The 23,447-nt window shown below is 39.9% G+C and overlaps 1 protein-coding gene across 1 annotated transcript in view; it reads right to left on the minus strand.

Annotated features, from left to right (window-relative positions):
- Window positions 1–4,012: 4,012 nt before the first annotated feature.
- FGD4 (FYVE, RhoGEF and PH domain containing 4) overlaps window positions 4,013–23,447 on the minus strand; it is a 193,424-nt gene continuing 173,989 nt past the window's right edge. Inside the window, 11 exon segments of the mRNA XM_090043331.1 lie at window positions 4,013–5,688; window positions 5,690–5,929; window positions 6,307–6,447; window positions 8,246–8,386; window positions 13,261–13,386; window positions 13,755–13,850; window positions 14,061–14,091; window positions 17,254–17,426; window positions 19,010–19,156; window positions 20,124–20,182; window positions 21,084–21,222. Of these exon segments, the coding sequence (XP_089899457.1) occupies window positions 5,665–5,688; window positions 5,690–5,929; window positions 6,307–6,447; window positions 8,246–8,386; window positions 13,261–13,386; window positions 13,755–13,850; window positions 14,061–14,091; window positions 17,254–17,426; window positions 19,010–19,156; window positions 20,124–20,182; window positions 21,084–21,222 (1,317 nt within the window). The 3' untranslated portion in view covers window positions 4,013–5,664.

Consider the following 23,447-nt stretch of genomic DNA (forward strand, 5'->3'; position numbering starts at 1 on the left):
CTACTTTTTAAAGCAGCTTTTATCTCAACCTAATTCTATGATGTGTGAATGGGAGCCTCATACACTTTTGATCTCTCTCACACACACGTACTTTGGTTAGTCCATCTGATATAACTCTACCCTGCCTTTTACTTAAAACTACATCTTCGTTCAAGCTAAACTGGTGCAACTCTCTCACACAGATGAGCCTCTGTTCTCTACAGCTTCTCAAATACAAGCTTAATGATGTATTACATAATTTGTCAGCATAACAAATAAATCATGGACAGACGATATCAGTCAGCAGTATTTTTTAATGATGCTTTTATTTTACAGGATACAAATTATAAGTATTGAACAGGAATTAAAGTGCTTAATTTTACAATAATCCAACTCCCACCTTTATGACCAAATATACATATGTTACAGAAAATATATACAGTATCTGCAAATATTTTACATTCATATATTTCTTAACCAGAAAAATTACCACTTAGATTTGCACAACTTTAAATTTTGCCTCTTTTTAACATTCTGCAATTCAATGCAAAACAAGAACAATTCACACCTCTTCAAAAGATTAGTACTTATACAAGGAAAAACATTTCCCCCCCCCTCTAAATCAAACTGCAAACATGCTTCCATGATTAAGGGAGATCCTAATGCAATGCATGTAGAGTTGACATTACATACTAGGGCCAATCAAGTTCTCACAAAAGCAAATATAACTTTTATTGGCTGTAGTGCTCATAATAGAGGTATGTAAAATACAGTGGCCCTCCACATTTGACACACTTGCCTGCCTTCATTAAAATAAATATGGCATCTCTGCATACAAAACAAAACTTTAATTGCAGTTTTTTTTTTAATGTTTTCAAGGGTCTAGAAGGAAAAACTACAAACTGAAGTGGGCTAATGTTATAAATTGACTTGATACTTATTTTATACCTGGAAATCACCGCTTAAATGTTTTTAAAGAACAAAAGCAAGTTTACACTCATTTAGGTATTGATAGGTAAGGGGAAAACGAAAGGAAATGCTCTGAATAAAAGTTCAGGAATAGTTTAACGAAGAGGCAGTATAGGAGGCATATTGACTCTGTTACTGGATTTTAGCTTATTTTATAAATCAGTCAGAAACCATTAACATGGCATGCAAGTAGATCCACTTGTGTTGATTTTTACACTTAAGATATGACCAACATTATCAATATATATTACCTGTATTTTTACTTCATCACAGTGTAAATGCTGTCTGAATTAGATTGGTCCTGCCTGTTAGTTATAATGGTCCCTCTCTATATCTATGTATATATTCATGAAGTGACCACGTTATATGGAAGGGCAAAAACTGAAGCAGCAGTATGACTGACAGATTAACAGTCTCATTACAGCCTCAAGGATCAGTATCATTTACATTAATTTCTGTATGCCAATATGGGCAAGACTTGGAAATAAAAACCACAAGATTTTTTTTCTTACAGTTCATTTTTACCTTATCACACATATAGTAACTACAGACCTGGACTTGCACACATTTCACCAATTTTTTATTTTTTAAACGTAGCCAACATTACTCACACAATTGTTATTTCTCTTCTCCTTTCTTGTATTATTTGTTCTCAGGGACTTCTGGCTGCTTAGTCTCACCTACATTAAACCAGTCATTTCAGGATTACTCTATTATCACAAATTAAGGATTATGGGCTTTATTAAACCCCCAGTAAAATCAGTTTGAAGTCAGATGTGGCTCTGACTCCAAAGAAGTGGCAGGAGCAGCAACATGCCTAAAGCCTGAGAGAACCTGGTTTTCATGCAAAGAACTGTACATCATATAGGACAAATACTGGAGCAGTGTAAATCATCACAGCTTGATGACCTCTAATAAAGGAACGCCAGTTAACACAGACTCACAATCTCTTCTGAACTATTTCCGGGAAATGGGTCTTTCTTATTGCTGAGAATTATTTCTATGTAGAACAATTTTTTAAAACTTCCCACAATGAGAAAGAATCTCTACAACTGGAGCTGATCACATAAAACGTATTAACATTATTTTTTTTCTGAAATTCCACCTCTGTTTAGTTTATTTTCCCCTGGAAATTAGAAATCTGACATTTACTGTACAAGGTCTATAGTTGGTCCTTAAAAAAAAAAAAAAAAAAAAAAAAAAAAAGATTTTGAAAAAAGTCAACTCTCCCTCCCTCCACCCCATCTCATCAGGTTTCAAAAATATTTGATCCACTCTACTCAAGATCCCATTGAATCTTTGTCTGTAACCCCATTTACAATACATACAATGTGTGCCTCATCTTCCATATTTAAATAAAAGGAAGAAATAATTCCTTATCCTACAAGAACCTTAATGACTTGTAATGCACTTTGAGTTCCAAAGGTGCTACATTCCCTCTCTCTCACACACACACACTTTACAGTCATCTAATATTTTCCATATTCTGCTCCGAAGGGAAGAGAATGTTCTCTCCTCTCAAGGCTTGCTTTTTCCTGTGGATTTGGGGCATTTAAATATACAAGTACTCCTGTCAGAGTCAAGAGGCTAGACTTTAAACATATCAGCTGATGTAGATGTGTCAAACATAATTACTTTTGCTATCCTTATGTATTTTGTCCTTGCAAGACACCAGGAAAAAGAAAACATTAAGTAGTTTGGCACATACGTTTACTGCAAGATGCACACAGCCATTACAGAACGCCTGCATTTCAGAGTAACTTATTGCATGCTGTCTCACTAGAAGGGACTAGATCTCCACAAGCTGTTTACATAAAGAAGTTGAATAAATTAGGTCAAAACCTTAACACTACAGATTTATACAACCTTAACAATTCAAAGTGAGCAAGGGCTTCAGTCTCTGACCACCCATACACTCATTCTGGCTTTTTTTCCAATTTCCTAGATGAGCACGTAAAGCCACTGAGGCTTGACTTAGTTCAAATAAAGTAGCTGCAGGTATTGAGCTGCAAGCAGCTTAGCATCCCTTGGAAAGAAAAGCAGACACTAACCCCTCTGCTCCTTAGTTTTCCTTACCTGTATAACAGGGATCATATTGCCTACTTCAGTGCTTCAAATGGATGTTTGTGCTAATATTTGGGAAGTGCTTTAAAACAAAAAAACCAAACAAGCCTAAAGCGTTGTATAAGTGCTATATCTTATTATTTTTGGTCCAGCTCATTCTTGGTGGAGTTCCCCCCGCCCCACCCCCTAGGCATGAATTCTACGGTGCTTCAAGCAAGATGCACTGACAAGGCTCCAAAACCAGGTGCCATCTCATACTTCTTTTTAGAAGGAGATGTCTAATGGCTATGGAAAAATATAACACAGCCCCAGATAGAGTTCAGCCTACACGTTTCCCCATCCCTAACCTAAATGATCCCAAGCCAGAGTACTGTCTGTGGAACCATAATAATAATACTATGAAAGTGACTCCATTGTTCAGAACTTTCTGGGCAGGATGAGGAGTTCCACATGGAGATCCGTTTCTGAATACCAGCATGAATCTGGACATAAATGGGCCTATCATGTTTACTACAAATAGTAGAAGAATTTCTTTACGCTTCCAAGGTATTTGAAGCAAAAATTGCACATTAGATATTTCCCTAAAACTACAACAAATAGGACTGCACACAGAACAGCCCAACCACAGTGAATACTAACGGACATACTCTGCACAACATGCACCAGGGCAACTTTAGGAAATCAGATTCTGGTCGTTTTCATATAAAACCTAGAGTAAGTCCACTAGTCAGAGGGTTACACAAGATTTTACACTAGTGCCACAGAGAGCAAAATCTGTGCCAGGAACATCAATTAAGTTGCACAGGAGTATGTTAGTACAGATTATTATATTCTGTCTTTCACTTACCCTGCCTTTTCTGTGCACTGGGCAATAAAGACTTATCTGGAATGCACAGAGGATCAGGAGATAATCTTTCACTTTTAATGCTAAATAAAGGTAACATCTGACTTAATGTCACAAAGGGAATACAATTTGCATTATAGTAACTATTTAAAAAAATAAATAAGTTCTTGACTTCTCATGTAAAGATGGGCCCCAGTCAAAATTCTAGCTCCATCTCCAAGTTTTGAGAAAAGTGGCTCCAAACCTAAGCTCAGTGGCTTGTGTTTAAGCAAATACAGTTTTAGAAGCATTTCTTTTAGTCAGAAATGGATCATTTAAGTTGGGCAAGTCCTCTACTTTTATCATTCAAGTAGCAAAAATGGAATCTTGATATCAATAGTCTGTTTGAGAACCAGTCACAGCACATGCACTGTTCTTCTTTTCTATCCAAAAACATACAGGGGAACCTTCTTAAGATGGAGCCATTTGACCCCCACATAAAAAAAAAAACAACTTCTAGAAATTGGGGTTCATTGTTGACTTAATATTTAAAAGCTGACTCATACACACCCTTACAACTGCATGAATGATCCTAATGAAGTTAATCTGAGCAAGGAATACTGTAAGTAGGTTCCACCTTATATGATGCCCAATAATCCTTGTAGATAGTTGTTATAACTAACTGTTGTACTATTGCTGTGTTCATTTGTGAACGTTTAAAAGGTGTTATAACATGTCCTTTTGTTCCAGTAAGCATAAACACAAAACATAGATGATCTCCAAAGACCTTTGGGACCAACAGGTTACTTGCTGAAGCACAATCCCATATTTTAGCAACATAGTATCACACCTTCAAAAAGGTAGCAGATACAGGATACTAAAGAAAAAAGGACTACTCTTTTAAACACAACTAGAATTCAGAAATCCTTTACATGCCATTTAAGTTACTGGTACTAGTTTTTAAATGTATAAAAATATTAAGATAATTAATTGTAAGCTACTTAAAACAAATCACTAAACAGAATTCTTTTTTAAAATTCAGAACTTTTTCCTTAACTTTAAAGAGGAAACATGCTTTATTTTAAATAAATTATGGACTAATATGAACCTAATGTCATGAAGTCAAAGCAAAAAAATCAAGTATAGTACAATTTGTTCTAATACTGTACATATATATTTACTAATATATTGTACTTATTTTGTCATACTTTAGCAATAAATTTCTAGGTTGAACACAATTAGATCATTTTCATAATAAACTGAATCCTTAAAAGCCAATATACCTGTGAAAGCAATTTGTGGGGGTTTTTTAAAACAAAAAAAATTAATACAATATATGTACAGCTCAGTGTATGTAGTTCTATAAGCTAAATACAATACACCAAATTGTCCCTGTATATTTTTTTATTACGGATCTATTTTGACAATGTGGAGGTATATCTTTTATACTGCTGTGACTCCTAGCATACAAGAAGGATGCTTCAAATATTTGCATTCTTTAGGAAAGAAGCAAACTTTAACCCAAAGGCAATCAATTTACTCAAAAGAGAAATGCACTGTGAAAAACAAGTGGTACACTAACATTAGTAGATTGTTGTGTGTTTTTTTTTTTTTATTGACATTCACATTTTTTTAAAATTCTGAAATGGGTCTATACATTAACTTTATTAATAGAACTTAAATATAAGAAAAAGGTCCCTAAAATGATCAGCATTTTCCCCCAAAATAAAGTGCTAAGATGTGTGTGGTCATTAAGAGAGTTTGCTTCTTTTGTTTGGAAAAAAAGACAGGTTAGCAAGTATTTGACTGGAATCTTTTACCATGGATTCTCAAGCTTCAGCATTCAGATTTTTTAGAAGATTCTGGCTGTTCTTCTAAACTCAACTGCAGTTCATTCTGGCATTTTGGCATCTCACCTTTGACAGCTAGATTGATAACCTTCAACCATTTCTGTTTCAGTTCCTCACTGTCTGCAGCAAAGCTGTGCACAGACTTGGACTGGGTCAGTTTGAAGCTATGTGGGAGGTCAGCACTTCTGGGGGTGTCATCTACTGTATAGCCTAGTAGAGGAATCGTAGCCAGAGCTTTAACATCCTAGAAAAAAAATAAATAAACCTTGATCACAATACGATTTTTTGTTCCTTGACAGGTTAGATCCACCTCCCCGCCACTTATTCTCCAGTTACTTGACTTCCCCCAACTTCCTCAGTTCCTTAGCAGAAATTGAGGAATTTCCAGTCTCCCATGTCTCCATGCTGGAACCCATCCCAGGCTCCACAAAGAGGCACGGGTTAGCACAGGTCCCAGCGAGAAAGCCTGGGACACTGTGGGAGTCAAGAAACCTTAATTTTTACGGTGGCACAAAGGCAAAAAAAGGCAACATGTTTCCACTGCTAGTTGTTCACAACAGGAAAAAAAAAAAAAAAGACTTTTTTTTTTCTGTTTCCCTTCCCTTCTGTTTCTTTACATACCTGTGGAGCTCCATACATGTACAGCACAAGAGCTTCATGTTTAGGAATAACACACCATGCTTTCTGCCAAGGCTTTGATTTTTCCATATACTGAAGAAAACTACATATGACACTGTTTCCAGAGACCTCAGCTGATTCAATCTAAGGAGACAGTTCACAGTGTAAGAAGGAAACTTTCACGTAACAAAAATGTAAGATGTTGAAGAGAACACAACACAAAAATTAAAATATAACACCATCTTTTACATTTTTTTGTTCCAAATGCTGATACAATTAAAACTGAGTACTGTAAAGTCTTATGATTGGGTTTATGAAGAATTAAAAACACAGTTAGTCTGGAGCAAGAAAAACATAGTTCTTTCTTGCTCAACATTTTTAGAGAATGGCTAACAGTATCACCCTGCACACCTGAATTTTCTTCTATTCAAATAACAAATTTGCTGTATATTTTAGTATCTGAAACACGCTCTTTATCCAACTTTGTGCCCATCACAATGTTATCTAAGTGCTACTAACAGCCCTTCATGATTACTCTTCTATGTTGGCAGTAAAATCTTCATGAAAGCATCCGACAGAAGTGCATTTCCAAAGATGATGTATGAATGCAAGCATTTTTCTTGGAACTATCCAGAATTAAAAAAGGGAGATTAAATAAAAAGACGACTTGATAGACTGATTTATTACTGGGATTCAGCAGTCATGCTTGGAATCTATCATAGGAAGAACATGAATGATTTTTAGAATTAAGATTTTATTGACATGAATTGGGATGAATGCAAGAAAAGTGATAATATTGCAGATGTTTTCACCAAATGATCACAGTACCACATATCTACCCATATATACTCTTCACATCTACTTATATATATTCCTGATGGTTTGAGATACTGAACTTACCCTGCAACTTAGGCAGAATTTTGGAAGGGGTAGGAGGTTCTACTGGTAGTAGTTTTGAAACTGCTGACAGGTCTGTATTGTTTAATGTAGTCCCTCCAATATGCATTGGTGAACAGAGTGCAACTATGCTGTGAAACCTGCTACAAACTGAATGTACAAATTCTACAAATCACCATCATGTGTATCAGAATGTTTTTATAATTTTTCCCAATCAATATTAACTTCTGCTGTTAATTTCTCCTGATGGTTAACCCAACAAAATCTATACCAGAATAATATATTTTTGCTACTCTAGACAGATTTTAGAACCAAAATGAAGTACTGTTACGTATATTTTCTTATATACACCTTCTTAATATCATCAGAAATATTTGAAATTCCTTCCATTTTGGCCAGGTATTTTAAAAGATTAAGCAACATACTGTAAAGATTTGCAGAGAGGTCCAAAATAACAACAACAATAATAATGATAATAATAATAATAATATATAAAAAAAACGTAAAGTTGCATATGCTATTGAAATCAAAGGGAAAGATTAACTTTCTCCAAATGTCACTGCAGCCAACTAGGATATGCTTAACTGATTTGCATATACCACAGCTTGGGTCTGAGGCAGGCGGATACCAGGACCTGGTACCTCCACCACTTCTTCCTGCCACCTGGTTGGGGCTTGCTGCAAGGAAAGCACCCATACTTGCTGAAGCCTCAAGCACCCAACTGGCACAGCAGCAGCAGAGCTCCCCTCTACTGAAGCCCCGGGTACCTGACTGTGGTAGGGCAGGAGTGGAGCCCCCACCACCAAATGCTGCCGAAAACACAGCTCTGAAGGCTGAATCTGGCCTGTGGGCCATAGGTTGCCAACCCTTAACATGTACAATTTGATTGAGTCACCTTGCTCCACACTTGAGTGTTGTTTGCTGTGGAGGCTGGTACAGAACACAATCATATTGGGCCCCTGGGACTCTACAGTCAATGAGAACCCGAGCCATTCTTCCTGCATTTAGCAAAATATGGCCTTTTAAAATATGCCTACACTTATACCTCCAAGATGCCTCTCTTCTTCTTTTCTTCACTGTCTGTGCAACCGGTTATAATATGATAGCAGTCTTTACAAACTTTGTTCAATTTATTGCTGTCATATTCAAGATGAGCTTTATAATCCGAACATTTCCAGCAAACCACCTTAAGGGAAGGAAGGGGATGAGAGAGAGGTTAAGCAAACAAAATTAAGCAGGTATGACTACAAGGTACAATATAGCATTTTGCAGCAATCTGAGCTGCATGAGTTAGCTAGAGTCACAGAAATAGCAAAAGTGTGTTAGCACAGGACTCCACTCTGTTTGACCCACTATAAAGAACAGGCAGAGGGCTGCACTGTTGTAGCAGTATTGTTTCTGGGACCTCAGCTAACTTATTTAGAACTAACTTGGCTATTTCTCTCTACCTGGGATTGTATTATTTTCTATTATATTTCACTGTTTTTTATTCTAGTTGCTGGTTTGAGCAAAATGTTAATAAGTTCATTTTAATTATTTTGTAATGTAATCCTCAATTCAGGATGGGCACTAAAACAACATACTTACACTTGTGCTTACTAGTGGCATAGCTGTACTGTTACCAAGTGCATCCACAGGTGGCATATAGAGGAATTACCTTTAGAGAAGGTTAGCTGTGAAATAAGCGGGGTTAATTCTGATGAATAAGCAGTTGCAGACCAAGCAGTGGCAGCACCCCCAGAACGTGGTGGGGACAGCAGATGGCAAAGCTTTCCCTTCTGAAAAGCCAAATATATCCTTTGATGGTGCTGTGATATAGTGAGTATACACTGCCACTATAATAAACCAGCTCAGGCCCCAGCCATGAGTCTACAAGTCCTCAGTGGCACAGCAGACAGAAGAAAACATAAGAATCTCAACAGCTGCAAAGGCAGATGAAGACTACAGTGGAACAAGCTCTCCAATTTTCTTGGCCTCCTTGCCATTGGATCAAGGTCCTGTTCTGTCAAAAACCATTGGCTCCCAAACCACAGCTGCACCAGAAGCAATGCTGATGGAGGATCAGTGTTGAAAGACTCCAGGACCCAATCAAGCAAGACCTCTTCCACCAGTACTCAACAAAAAACTGGCAAATTCCAATCAACAGCAATGAGAAAATATTGGCAGTGCTTGGGGTGCCTTCAAGTCCACCATCATCAATGCCTGTGAAGAGACACTTGGATTCTCTGCCAAGAAACACCAAGCCTGATTCAAGGAGAATGCCAGGAAGATCCAAGAGTTGATCAGCCACAAGTGCAAGGTCTTTTGTGCTTGGCTGAACAACATCAGCACCATGTAAAAGAAATTGGATCTGCAACAAGCCAAGTCAGAGGTCCAAAGAAGGACCTGCGATCTAAAGAACAAATGGTGGGAAGACAAAGCCTTCTACGGTCCAAGCACTCAGGGACCAACCCCCTTGAGACCTAAGGATAGAGGAGACCTGATCAAGGAAAGAGGAGCCCTCAATGTCCATTGGAAGGAGCATTTTGAAGACCTTATCAATCAAGATTCTGTTGTTGATGACAGTGTTCTCAATTCCACTCACCAGCACCCGGTCAGAGATGATCTCAGAATCCCTCCAACCCTTAACAAGGTGAGGAAAGCCATCAAACAGATGAATAATGACAGGGCATCTGGAGCTAATGGAATCCCTGCCAAAATCTTCAAGCAGGGGGAAAAGGAGCTCACATCACAGCTCCATGCCCTGATCTTAAGGATTTGGAATGATAAGGAAATCCTAAATGACCTCAGGGATGCCACAATTGTGACAATCTTCAAGAAAAGAGATAAGTCTGACTGTGGAAGTTACAGAGGGATCACCTTGCTGTCCACCACAGGAAAAATCATTGCAAGAACTCTCCTGAATCATCTCCTTCCACTTGCTGAAGAGCTCCTCCCAGAATCTCAGTGTGGGTGTAGGGTATGAAGAGACATGCCTGACATGATCTTCACTGCTTGCCAGCTACAAGAAAAGTGCCAGGAACAATAAACTTCTCTACATTGCCTTCTTTGACCTCACAAAAGCCGTCAACTCTGTCAGCCAAGAAGTGCTGTGGAGAATCCTTCTGAAGTACAGATGCCCACTGAAATTTCTCACCATTCTTTGCCATGATGGCATGCAAGCAGTGGTTCTCAATAATGGATCTATCACAGATATGCTTGAAGTTAAGATGGGAGTTAAGCAAGGCTGCATCATTGCTCCAACACTTCTCAATATTCCTTACTGTGATTCCCACTGGAGTGGAGCTAAACTACTGAATGGATGATAAGTTTTTTAATCTCACCAACCTCAAGCCAAAACCAAGACCACCCCAAGTTTAAATTATTAACCTCCAGTACACTGATGATGCTGTAGTCTGTGGTCACTTGGAAGCAGACCTTCAGGCAATCATCAACATTTTTACCGAGCATACAAGAAAATGGGACTGATGCTTAACATTCAGAAGGCTAAGGTCCTCCATCAACAAGCTCTTAACGAACAGTCCCCAGCTCTGGTAATTCAGGTTCACAGTAAGATTCTGGAGAACACTGACTATTTCCCATACCTCAGAAGCCATCTCTCGCAGAAGCCTGGCATTGACAAAGAAATCCAACATCACCTCAAATGTGCAAGTGCAGCCCTCAGACACCTGAGGAAATGAGTGTTTGAAGATCATGATATCAGATCTGAAATCAAGCTCATGATTTATCATGCAGTTGTGATCCCCACCTTACTGTATGGAGTTGAAACGTGAACGACATACAGGAGAAACCTCAAGTCACTGGATAATTATCATCAATGCTGCCTGAAAAATCCTTCAGATCCAGTGGAAAGATATACACACCAGCATTAGCATTCTTTTGCAAGCAAATGCCATGAGCATCAAGGTGATGATCATCAACATCAACTTCACTGGGCTGGCCATATTATCCAGATATCCGACTCCAGACTCCCAAAGCAAGTTTTATTCTTCCAGCTCAGTCAAACCATATACTCAAGAGGAGGGCCAGGAAAGTGCTTCAAGGACATTCTCAAGGCCAACTTGAAAAGAAAGGCAGCATCAACATCAGTTTGCGGGCAACTGCCCAGGACCACCCCAAGTGGAAAAAGAGTCTGCTGTAAGGATCTCACTACTTTAAAACCTTACAACAGGAGACAGAGAAGCAGAGTGGCATAAACACCATGCTGCAAACTGAATCAAGAATCCAGAGCCATCCACTGTGCATGAAAATAAGTGCTCGAGTTACCATGGGTGACTGGTGCCTCCTGAGTCTGGGGGGGGGCACCAGATCGCCAACGGGGGGGCGGGGAGGGGAGGGCAGGCGGGTGAGGAGCCCAGCAGCTGATCCTCAAGCCAGCAGCAAAACCAGAAGTGCACTTCCACCAGCACTTCCAGTTTCGCGGCTGGTGGTACCAGGGGGTGCACAGCCGACTTCAGGGGGTGCACGTGCACCCCCTACGCGTCACCAGTGCGAACTGCAACAGAGTCTATTGGCCTCATCAGTCATCTGTTGACCCCCAAATAAGATAATCATGAAAGACAATCATCCTTGACTGCGAGGGATTGCCAAAGAAAAATAAACAACTTATGCTTAGTCACTAAAGCCTGTCAGGACTTTAAACTATGTATTAGGTCAGCATTAAAGAGAGAATTTGAAAGTATAAGTCCCCCTGCTTTAGAAGAAGCACAAGAGGCATGCTTACAATGTAGTTCACTATATACTAAAAACTAAGAAAGCTTACACATCTCAGATTCAGTTAGTCTGTATGGTATAGCTCTACCCTGACTTTTCCCTTATTTCAGGCTAACATGATTATCTCTCTCTACCAAGAACTATAAAACAACACTGTATTTTGTAAGGCAAAATCATTCTTGCTCGTCTTAGAGTTATCCTTTAAAAGCAATTAGTTAACAAATCTAAATGTACAGATTCATACATAGCTAGCTGAAAAATGGAGAAGAAACACTGAGTTAATTTCATGCTGCATCCTCATTATTTTTTACTTTTAGAAAGACAATACCTTTTTGTTTTAAATAAAATAAAACAAGAAAGCTGAAATCTAATATGCAAGCAAGAAAGGCTTTTCACTGAAAAAAAGTATTACCAACAGGAAACACTGCTTGGAGAAAAAACCCAGCATGAAAATTCAAGAAAGTAAAAATAGTTAACTTCCTCAAAAAGAGTTGACTGGACTTGTGTATAAATGGAAACACTCCATGTACATAAAAAAAAAAGTTACTGTATGCTTAGTCTCCTCCCCATGCCCATCTAGATCACTTGAGCTTTAACTTGTACCTCTAGCGTTATTAACTATCATTGAAAATCTCTTGAATTGCTATTCATTTCAGAAAGAAAAGGCTTTATCTTTGTTAATTCAAGTGGGCACTTGAAGACAAAAGAAAGGATTCCAAAAACCAGTGGAAGAATTTGCCATCAGATCTGCGTGGCTGGCACTATGCCTGAAGAGCAGCACAAAGCATAAAAGGAAAGCTGTGAATGAAGTAAATATTTCAGTCATGGTTATCACATACATGCTTGTGCACCACACCACCTCTCTCCCCAACCTCCACACACACACACACACACACACACACACACACACACACACACACACACACACACACACACACACACACACACACACACACACAGAGTAACCAATAAGGTAGAGCTTAAAGTCTGGGCTTGCATCACCACCTAGTGGAGAAAGAACCTGGTGATTTAGTTTTGCTCTATTACTTTTATTTCTAGTCAGACATAGCAAATAAGCTGGTATGCTCTGGACTGATAATCAAGGCATTTTGCACATCTTGTAAGAAAAGAAATTTTGCTAAGAACAATTTCCAAGAAACTTAGCCCAGTTTTTGCAGACGTGGTCAGCGAAAGACTCCTGTTCTAATATGCCTTCTACTGACAAACCGAAGGTTAATTGCCAAGATCTGTTGCACAAACTCAGTCACCAAATGAGGACTTAATGTGACTGTTCATATCTGTTCTAGGTCTCTGACTACTAGCTAGCAGATCTGGTTTTGCACTTACATGGCCACATGCTCGACAATGATGCCTTCTCCTTGTCAGTGCATTGAAGGGCTCCTTGCATTTCATGCACATTGTTACTTCATTGTCTCTGATCCATCTTGGCGCTCTCTTCCCAAGCTCAGCATTCTGAAAAGGGGGGAAAAAAAGGCCAATTGTGCAGTATTTTTAGTACCGAAAATAATTATTCTCTTCCTCTGGAAAGGAAATGTTCAAGCTACAATTGAAATCTGAGACAGCAATAACTAACAAAGAAAGCAGTCAAAAACAGAAACCATTGCAGAAAAAGGCACTCCAGCATTCATTCAAGAAAGAATGGGCATGGTTTGGCAACATCTACGGAAACGGTTGACCAGCAAAATGATCACTTTGTAATTCCACTGCTTTAATCCTAACTCTGGACATACAGCTTCTGCCAACCTCCTGTAATGCACCATTTGCAATCAGAAATGGACAAAGCAGGCACTGGCATTACAAAGTAAAGTAACCCAACTTACAGAAACTTCAGCGGGCATGTCCTCATATTCTTTTGCAATAGCATTTCTGAAGGTTTCATTCCTCTGCTGAAAAGCTTCTATGGTATTCTGAAGAGCCTGCAAATGCAATAGATAAGCATCTCACGAATACTATTTAACAGATTCTCCAAAATTAAACTGCTCATTAACAAAAGGAGGCAAAATAAGAACTGTGATCAACAACTGATTAGATTACAAATTATCTTCTTTTCATATTATATACCACAGCCACAGGCTCAAAGAGAAAACCATTGAAAGAATTAAAGTTAAGAATGTAGATTTGTTCACCTTTATCCATTCTTCTTTATCCTGTGCAGAACTAAAAAGAAAAGAAATAAAAATAGGCATATTAATTCAAAACTAGTTCAAGAAACATTAGTTTGTGATGGCTAATGAATGGAGGAATAATTTACTACAGAATCTAAGATGTATAATGGTCCCAGCCTATTTAAGAATCCAGCAATGCTCAAAATGGTGCACTTAAAAGTAGCTTAGGAGTTCTGGCTTCAAGACTGATGACTGCACTATTCAAATCTACAGGATTTTTCCATAATGGTAAGCAGATAAAGCGCTAATTTATCCACAAGACACAACCAAACAAAAAAACCCTACAAACCACAGTAACTTTTCTATGGTACTTGGAAGCATGCTATTACCAGGAATTACAATTGCTAGTTTCATTCTCAGTGCCTGTTTAATCCTTGCAGAAGGCAGGGTAGAGTTGTATTTTATAGACTGACCAAATCAGAGAGCCATAAGCTTTTGTAAGGAACAACTTAATCAGATGTTATGAACGGACTGCAAGGAGCAGATCTATATAGAAAGCAGTGATTTGAATAAAAAGGATAGGGAAGAGGGAAGGAAAAAGGAGGGGGCAATGCTGAGAGAGGCAAAAGTGGGTAGAAGACAAAAAAAAATAACAGTTAATCCACTGAGACCCACAGGGGTTATGAAAGATAATCCAGACAACGAGATAAAACCCCACAGTCTCTGCAGTCCTCTACCAACATCATTTACATCACCACCTGCTTACAGGGCCTTTCTGCTGTGTATACTGGACAGATGGGGTAATCCTCACATGAAAGAATGAACAAACACAGATTCGACATCAATTCTAAAAAGACAACCATGCCTGTGGCTCTCAGAACACTTTAGCTTCTCTGGCTAACGTGCTTTAAAAAAAACAACTTGAACTCAAAATTGTGGAACAAGAAATCATCCAGACTCGGGCAGGGGCAGGAGCTAGAAGCCAGAGGAGGGAGGGGCAGTCTGGTGCAGCCAGAGCCATGGGTGGAAGGTTAGCTGTGGCAGCCAAGGTGGGGTGGGAGAGAGGCATGTCGGTAGGACTGTGCGAAATTTCAGCAGCCGGTTTGTTTCAGAGGTGTTTCAGCCTGTTTTGGTACCTGAAACACTGAAACAAAACAGAAGGCTCCAAAACATCTCTGAAACAAAAGAAAACTATCCCAACTGTTTTGGAGATGTTTTGGAAAATTTTGGAGTTTCAGAGCCTGCAGAGAAACAGAAACTAAGAGGAAGGGGGAATAGGGGTGGGGGAAAGACTGCCCTGATACTGACATCTATAGCTGACCTGCATCTGCGATCTGTCTCTGAGGTCCCTTCCCATCCCAGTGCTCTGGGGAGAGACAGCAGCCTGCTGTCATCCCAAAAGCAGATCCGGAGGCCTGCACCCCCCGGGAGGAGTCTGGCACAGCCCCCACAGCCCTCCTTTTAAAGTGCCAGGAGCCTGCAGCCAGGCAGGCTATGGGGCTGGGCAGGGCAGCCATGGGGGCTTCTCCCATGGCTCCCCCCACCGGGGCAGAGGCAGGCACAGCTGGAGGAGCCGCAGGAGAAGCCCCCATGGCTGCCCTGGCCCGCACTCACCATCTGTAGCAATAACGATCGAGGCCTCTGAGGACTCGTGGCAGAGCCCTCCCCCACTTCTCCCAGAGGCCCTGATCACCACTGTTGCAGCCAACAAGTGCGGGCCTTTTTTTTAAAAAAAATTTTTTAAGTGCTTGGAGACTGGGGCTGGGCAGGGCAGCCATGGGGGCTTCTCCCATGGCTCCCCCTACCCAAGGAGAGACAGGCACATCCGGATGAGCCGTGGGAGAACCTTCAGCCACCTGGCTGTGCCAGCCTCACCCAAGCCAATCCAAATCTCCAAATCAGCACTGAAACAGCGTCAAAACTCTGAAACAGATTCAGCCAAATCAAAATGGAACAGTGATCTGAAACACTGAAACAAATCACTGTCCTCCAAAATGGCTGAATCCAAAACCGAAATAAAACATAGCCGTTTCACACATCCCTTGTGTATAGGGGAAAGAGGTTGTACAAATTAACCTCTCATGGCACCAGCTGGATAGCACTGGTCTATAAGGTGGAACTTTACTCTGCCTTCTGCCTAACTTCAAACAAGCATGGCTAACTATCTCTGTTTAATCCATGCCATTCTATAGGGATAAACAACGGACCAGACATGGTGCAAAGTGAAATCAGGCTTGTCAAAGCAGGACTAAGCCACCCAACTCTAACTGGACTCATGGGAGCAAGAAATAAAGCACATGAAATACAAAACCATACTCTTAACTAGCTTTCAGACAAACAGTAAGGTTATGAATGGACTTAAAGAACAGGACTGCCTGAGCTAGCAGAGAACTGGACTCTCTGGGTATGGCAACACAGCACAGCTTAATGACAGGTAGAAATACCCACACTAACTCTGAATGATCTAATTTGTGCTCTGCGAAGGCTTCTCAGCAGGGTACTGCCTTGTGCTACAGGGATACACCCTATGACCAAGAGTTAGCTTCCATGCCTATGTTTTTATTCATTTCCAGTTACTGGTATGCAGTATTGTGACTAAAGTGGGGTGATAGGGCAACTGCTCCAGGTGCCGAAGGGGGCAGGGAGCGAAACGAACAGCTTTTGCCACAGCCACAGGCGACACATGGGGGGGGCACATGCCCGCCCTAAGATTGGCCGCTGCCGAAGCCACTGCTGGCTTTTGTGAGTGATCACTGCTTGCCACACAACCTCGCTTGCTGATGTAGACGTGGCTGCAGGCAATCCCCGCTTGCCAATGTAGATGTGGCTGCCAGCATCTGCGGACGGTCCGTTTGCTGCTGCTGACACAGCCACCTGTGGGCAGTCCCCACTCACTGCCATGGTGCCCCCCCCAGTCTAAGGACACACCAGTCATTCATGGCCACAGCCATGTGATTGTGATTGCAGCAGCAGCAATGGCAAACCAAAGGTGCCACTGCCCCAGTGTAGGGTCAGCCACCGTGGGCACCCTGCCACATTCTTACACTGCTGCTGGTATTCATCAATCTGTACTACTTTATAAACCAATTATTTAGCAGTAAAATATGACCTCACAAGACCAATGAGCCTGGTTTGTGTGTGTGGGTATGTACTTCTCTGTCTCTATATTATGGAATTTTTAATGCTTTAGAACTAGACCATACAGCTCTCTTACCTGGCTTGCAACTCCAGTGTTCGCTCTTTTCCAGACACTTGAAACGTGTGTGGATATTCTTCATTGTGAGTTTCTATAATCTTCATACCATCAATGCCAACCCTTGTTCGAACAGAAAACTTTGATCCCACCAAGCTGAATTTGGGGACACAGTACAGCAACATGTTGTTGAACTGTAAAACAAACAAACAACCCCCTCAAAACTGACACATCATTAATTCAAGTGAAGACAAGGCATTGCACAATATATTAAAAGCTGAATGATACCAGCTACTTACATGAAAAAAACCCAAAAAACTTGAGTGTGCAAGTAACTGCCAACCAGATCATAGCTCAATATTGAGAATATGTTCAATTATGGGGTTAAGACAACTGGAAATGGTCTTTTCTACAGTGTATAACTTTAAACTTATATTGCATTAAAATTACTTTAGTTCTGAGAGAATTTTTAGTCTTGTATCAGGAGTAGATTGATGTTCTTTCACAATTATGTTATGAATAAATTAAATCCACAAAACCAAAGAAAAATGATGAGACCCAATAACAAGGAGGACGCAGACTCTTATTTCAAATGTAGTGCTTTTAAATAAATTTTAAAAGATCTAAAACTTCATCCCAGAGTTACAGCCATTAAATTAGAGCCATAATACTTAACAGATTTTCTTGTTATTAATTATTATTGTTATCACTTATTTAAATGATACTTCATAGAAACAGTCGCCCCATTAAAATGATTTAAGGACTTTTTAAGATTTTTTTAGAGCTTCAGTAGTCATACCGACAAGAGGCCTGCTTATCTCTGGAATACGCTTTAAAACCACTCACAAAAAAGAATCATTATGGACTTGGTACAGCAGCTGGTGAAGGATTCTGCACAATTCCTTTGATGTTCTAAGCCACATTTATGTCAGCTGAAATCTGTATCATAGATATGTCACATTTGAATCTCTCTAAGCATATACATCCCTCATTTTAATGTCATGTTTAGCCTGGTTCAAAGTCTTCTGCTATAGTCATTTATTCCTTTGCTGAAAACACAAATGAGAAAAAATCTGTGCCTCAGAAACTATGTATTTCACTACCCAAAAAACATGGGCCAGCCAGTGGGTCATGAACAAGCAGCAAAGGTCAGGACTTGAATTTGTGATGTTGAGGTTCTGGAAGCAGTGAACTGCATCAAGCATTTCATAAGGGAATTAAAAAAGAACCATAGAAAAGAACCAGAACAAAAATCAACAAGCTAGTGAACTGAGCAAAAACAATGGTGGAAGTGAGAAGCATTTTTAGAGACGATATAAATTGTCTAGTAATGCTACTTTCGTATGCATACAGCACTTACTTGGGTAGTAAAGTAAGAATGTCAACATCTACTTTATTGTTACTAGACTTGCAAAATACATGCACATTCAGTTAGACTGCTTGCATAGATGAATAATTTTATGCCAATTCATTATTTTAATACAGTTTAAAACTGTTATGTTAGCACAGACTCTTTAGCATGTGTTTCCTTTTCATAAAACAGAAGGAAAACACTCGTCCTATGCCCTAGGTGGCTCTTAACATCACAGAAATTCTATGAATAGAAATGAATAGCTACTGTGACAGCAACTATAACCATAAAAGACTTCCTGGAAGATGTGTAATTGGACTTGAACTGGATTTTATTCAAAACAATGTATTCTTGTCATTTTTCCCTATAGTGTATATGTAATCTTTCTGCAATGTTAAGCAAGGAAAATCCTGGCACAATACTTACTAAGAAAAGGTATCGCTCTTGGGCTGATGTATTACGAGCAGCTAGTTTAAGGATCTGTCCTTCTTTGATGAGCTCATTGGAGGGGTTGACTATATCTTCTTCTTCTCCCAACATCTCATATATCTCCAACAGCTTCTTTAGATTCTCCTGTTCAACCAAAGCAAAATTAAACAGTTTTAATTAACAGCATTTATGAATAAGGGATCCTATCAGTGTCAAAAGCTGATTTGTTTATTATTATCTGACTCATATAAGAGTATTGAGATCCTTACGTTTAAATATAGAGCCATTCAGTTTAGCTACCAGTATTCAAACCCTGACCCCAAAATGTTTTTAAAATCCTAAAATTAATATAGCCAGTATTTTTAAAAGCTTTTTTACAGGAATTCCAAAACATCTCACAAATATTTAATGGATTATATACCATAATCCCTCTGCAAACAGGATCTTCATTTTACAGATGCAGAAACAAGTTCTGAAAGGTTAAGTAACCATTCATAAGGTCATACAGTTGGTCTAAATTAGGAATAGAACCCAACTTTTCCAGCTTCCATTCCTGAGGTTCAATTACAAGACCATATTTTGCCTAGCATGATCACTGATCATAAAGGTTGCCTACACATGTACTTGGGGGAGGGTGTTAATTAGAGTGGTTCCCAGAGAGCCACTCGGATACCCATCACATGTATTAAGCCCCTGCACATTTCAAAACAGCTGCAGGATCCGGTGCAGGAATGGCTTTATCATTTGATCAGGTTTAGCTAAAGTGCCCTCACAGCCATTTTGAAAGGCTCGTGTACTTAATGTATGTGATGGTGAGGCAACGCTGGGACATTCTAATTAGAATGGGGAGCAGAGTCGATTAATCTGTCTGTTCTGACATTCTAATTAGAACATGAGTGAGCACATCTATAAGCACCCAAAAAGGCTAATAGTGACCTCTATACTTTGAAGTAGAGAAACCAAATTTTGCCAATTCACCTGTTAGAAAAATTGGTATTCTACAGGTTTGGTAAAACTCAATTCACAGAGCATCTTAATTTACACGGTACTTAATATACAGTACTAAGAACACAGGGCTACAAAAAAAGGAAAACGCTTAAAAGCCACCTACCATCTTTCGGATTGCACTATTGGAGTGACTTGCTGCTGTGGATATAATCTCCAGGGATTCTAGACACAAGAATGGCAAACAAATGAAGTTTCATAGTTATGTGCTGTTAATACTCAAACCACTAGCTCAAACCATGAAAAGCATACTTACAAGTTTTCTGAGGAAGTCAGACTCCACAAGCTTCTCTAATTATCAATATAAAGTAAATTACAGTTTAGCCTGCTAGAGTTACAGACGTTAGAGCTAATGGATTCAGGAAAACTAAACTGGAATACTGGCCAAATTTAACCAATTATTTCCAGATACTTGTAGACTGAAATTTTAAACTTAATTTGAGAGCTTTTACCTAAAACATGATTCCAGCTGTCATGGTTCCTCCAGTCAAAGAACAGAAACATGCACTGTGACTTCTGTAGTCGGTTAAATTAAATTATTTGATGAAGTTCACTGGCAAATTTTACTTAATTTTAACAAGTCACAATCTATGCTTACACAATTTAAGCATGAAAAATAAAACTTGAAAATGAACCCACTTGTATTCTTAAAAACAAAATATGGAACCCAATTCGGAGGGTTTTTTCCTGGCAAAAGCATTTCTGTATAAAATGGTAAACAAAACGCATTTCTATACCAAAATAGAAATGCAGTCAAAATGGGGGGGGGGAACGACGACACAACATGGGGAACAAAAAGAATATCCATGCATTGCATTGCATTCCTAGGGAGAAAACGGGAGGAAAAAAATGAACTGTCCAAATGCAAGCCTTGAAATCAGCATGAACCACAGATCACTTTTCAAAGAATCCTACACCCTCATACCAGGAATCATTGTCTAAAATTTTCAGCAATCCTTCATTCCTTCCTCTTGTGCTTGCTAGATTATCTACATTTTACAGCAGCCTTTCATTACTGCTTTAATTGCTATATATTAAACCAGCACACAATCCAGAAAATACTTACTTTCAGCATCTTTCCAGTCTAGGGAATCTTGAGGCAATTTCCTTAGGTAGTCCTTCAGAAGCATCTCATAGCGTGGAATGCGTTGTACTGGTTCTAGCATGTGATGTTGCAATGTCAAACTGCCACAGACTTTTTGCTTCTGTAGAATTGTAAACACATTAACATCCTCTCAGCAGGTGAGAATATTTTTCCATCCCATGATAAAACGAGGCTTTGGCAGGTCTAACACAGGAATATCATATTTTATAAAGGGCTACAAAGTAGATTTCATATACAAGCACTTGCAAAGGTATGAACTGAATTCAACTACTCTATTGACTCAAATAATTACAATTCTATTTGCTTTAAGAATAAATAAGTCGACACTTGAAGCATCAAGAATTAGTGTATCTTCTTTTTATCCAGCAAAAAGATTTATATAAATAGAAGGATCAAGGAACTCAATATGTTTTTCCTTAGATTTTTGAATATTTGTAACTATTGTGCTCAAATATCTAATTAGCTTAACATGAGAATAATAGTCATTAGACTCTGTTACTCATGCAAAATAAAGTTCAATAGCCACCAGCTATAAAGTTAGTACACATTTTTGAGGCCTACGCTTGCTAGCACCACTGCTGAAAGAGACTTGGGGGTCATGATTGACCACAAGATGAACATGAGCCTGCAATGCGATGTCACAGCTGGTAAGGCAAACAAAACCCTGGCTTGCATCTATAGATGCTTCTCAAGTAAATCTCAGGATATCATCCGCCTGCTGTACTCGGCCTTGGTGAGGCCGCAGCTGGAGTACTGCATCCAGTTCTGGGTTCCACAATTCAAGAAGGATGTTGAGAATCTTGAGAGAGTCCAGAGGAGAGCCACATGCATTATCAGAGGGCAAGAAAACAGGCCTTATGAAGAGACGCTGAGAGCCATGGGACTCTTCAGTCTGGAAAAGTCCAGGCTCGGGGGTGACCTGGTGGCTCCTATAAGTACACAAGGGGTGTTCATCAGGAACTGGGAGAACATCTGTTCACCAGAGCACCCCAAGGAAAAAACAAGGACCAATGGTCCAATGAGGGAGGTGACGCTCCCTCCCCCTCTATGCAGCATTAGTCAGGCTGCAGTTGGAGTACCATGTCCAGTTTTGGGCACCACACTTCAAGAGGGACACAGAGGATCTGGAGAGGGTTCAGCAGAGGGCGACTTGCATGATTAGCGGTCTCAGTGAAAGACCCTACCAGGAGAGGTTAAGAGATCTGGATCTCTTCAGCCTATACAAAAGAGAGTTGAGGGGTGACCTTGTAGCCGCCTATAAATTTATCAGGGGAGGTCAGCAGGGAATTGGGAATGCGCTATTTACCAGAGCGCCCCAGGGAGCAACTAGGAATAATGGGTGCAAACTAGTGGAGAATAGATTTATTTTGACACTAGGAATAAATTTTTTACAATAAGGGTGGCCAGAGTCTGGAATGGGATTCCAAGAGAGGTGGTGCTATCACCTAACCTGGAGGTCTTCAAGAGGAGGCTTGACAATCACCTGGCCGGGGCAGGGGGTTGGACATAATGACTCACTGGGTCCCTTCTGACTCTATAATCTATTAATCTATGGTCATAAACTCCTACAAGACCATTTTAGGCTGGACATAAGTAAATTTCTTTACTGTCCAAGCCCCCAAGACCTGGAATAGACTCCCTCCAGATGTGGTGCAGGCACCTATTCTGGACTCATTGAAGAAACGCTTGGATGCTTATCTTGCTAGGGTCCTTTGACCCCAGCTGACTTCCTGCCCCTGGGACAGGGGGCTGGACTTGATGATCTTCAAGGTCCCTTCCAGCCCTAACAGCTATGACATCTATGAAACTTTATAGATGGTTGGAGCTTTTTATTGTGTGATTGCTACTCTGCACACATAGATGGTCTCAAGGAAATTCATAGATTCATAGAAAATTGGGGTTGGAAGGACCTCAGGAGGTCATGTAGTTCAACCCCCCTGCTGAAAGCAGGACCATCCCCAACTAGATCATCCCAGCCAAAGCTTTGTCTAGCCAGGTTTTCAAAACGTCCAAGGATGGAGCGATCACCACCCCTCTGAGTAACCTGTTCCAGTGTTTTAGTACCCTCCTAGTGAGAAAATTCTTCCTAATATCTAACCTAAACTTCCCTTGCAACTTGAGACCATTGTTCCTTGTTCTGTCATCTGCCATCACTGAGAACAGTCTAGCTCCATCCATTTGAAACCCCCTGTTCAGGTAGTTAAGGGCTGCTATTAAATCCCCCGAGTCTTCTCTTCTCTAGACTAAATAAGCCCAGTTCCCTCAATCTTTCCTCGTAAATCATGTTCCCCACCCCCTGAATCATTTTTGTCACTCTCCACTGGA

The sequence above is a fragment of the Crocodylus siamensis genome, chromosome 4, assembly GCF_052110815.1.
Source record: "Crocodylus siamensis isolate JL-2025a chromosome 4, ASM5211081v1, whole genome shotgun sequence".
Lineage (NCBI taxonomy): Eukaryota > Metazoa > Chordata > Crocodylia > Crocodylidae > Crocodylus > Crocodylus siamensis.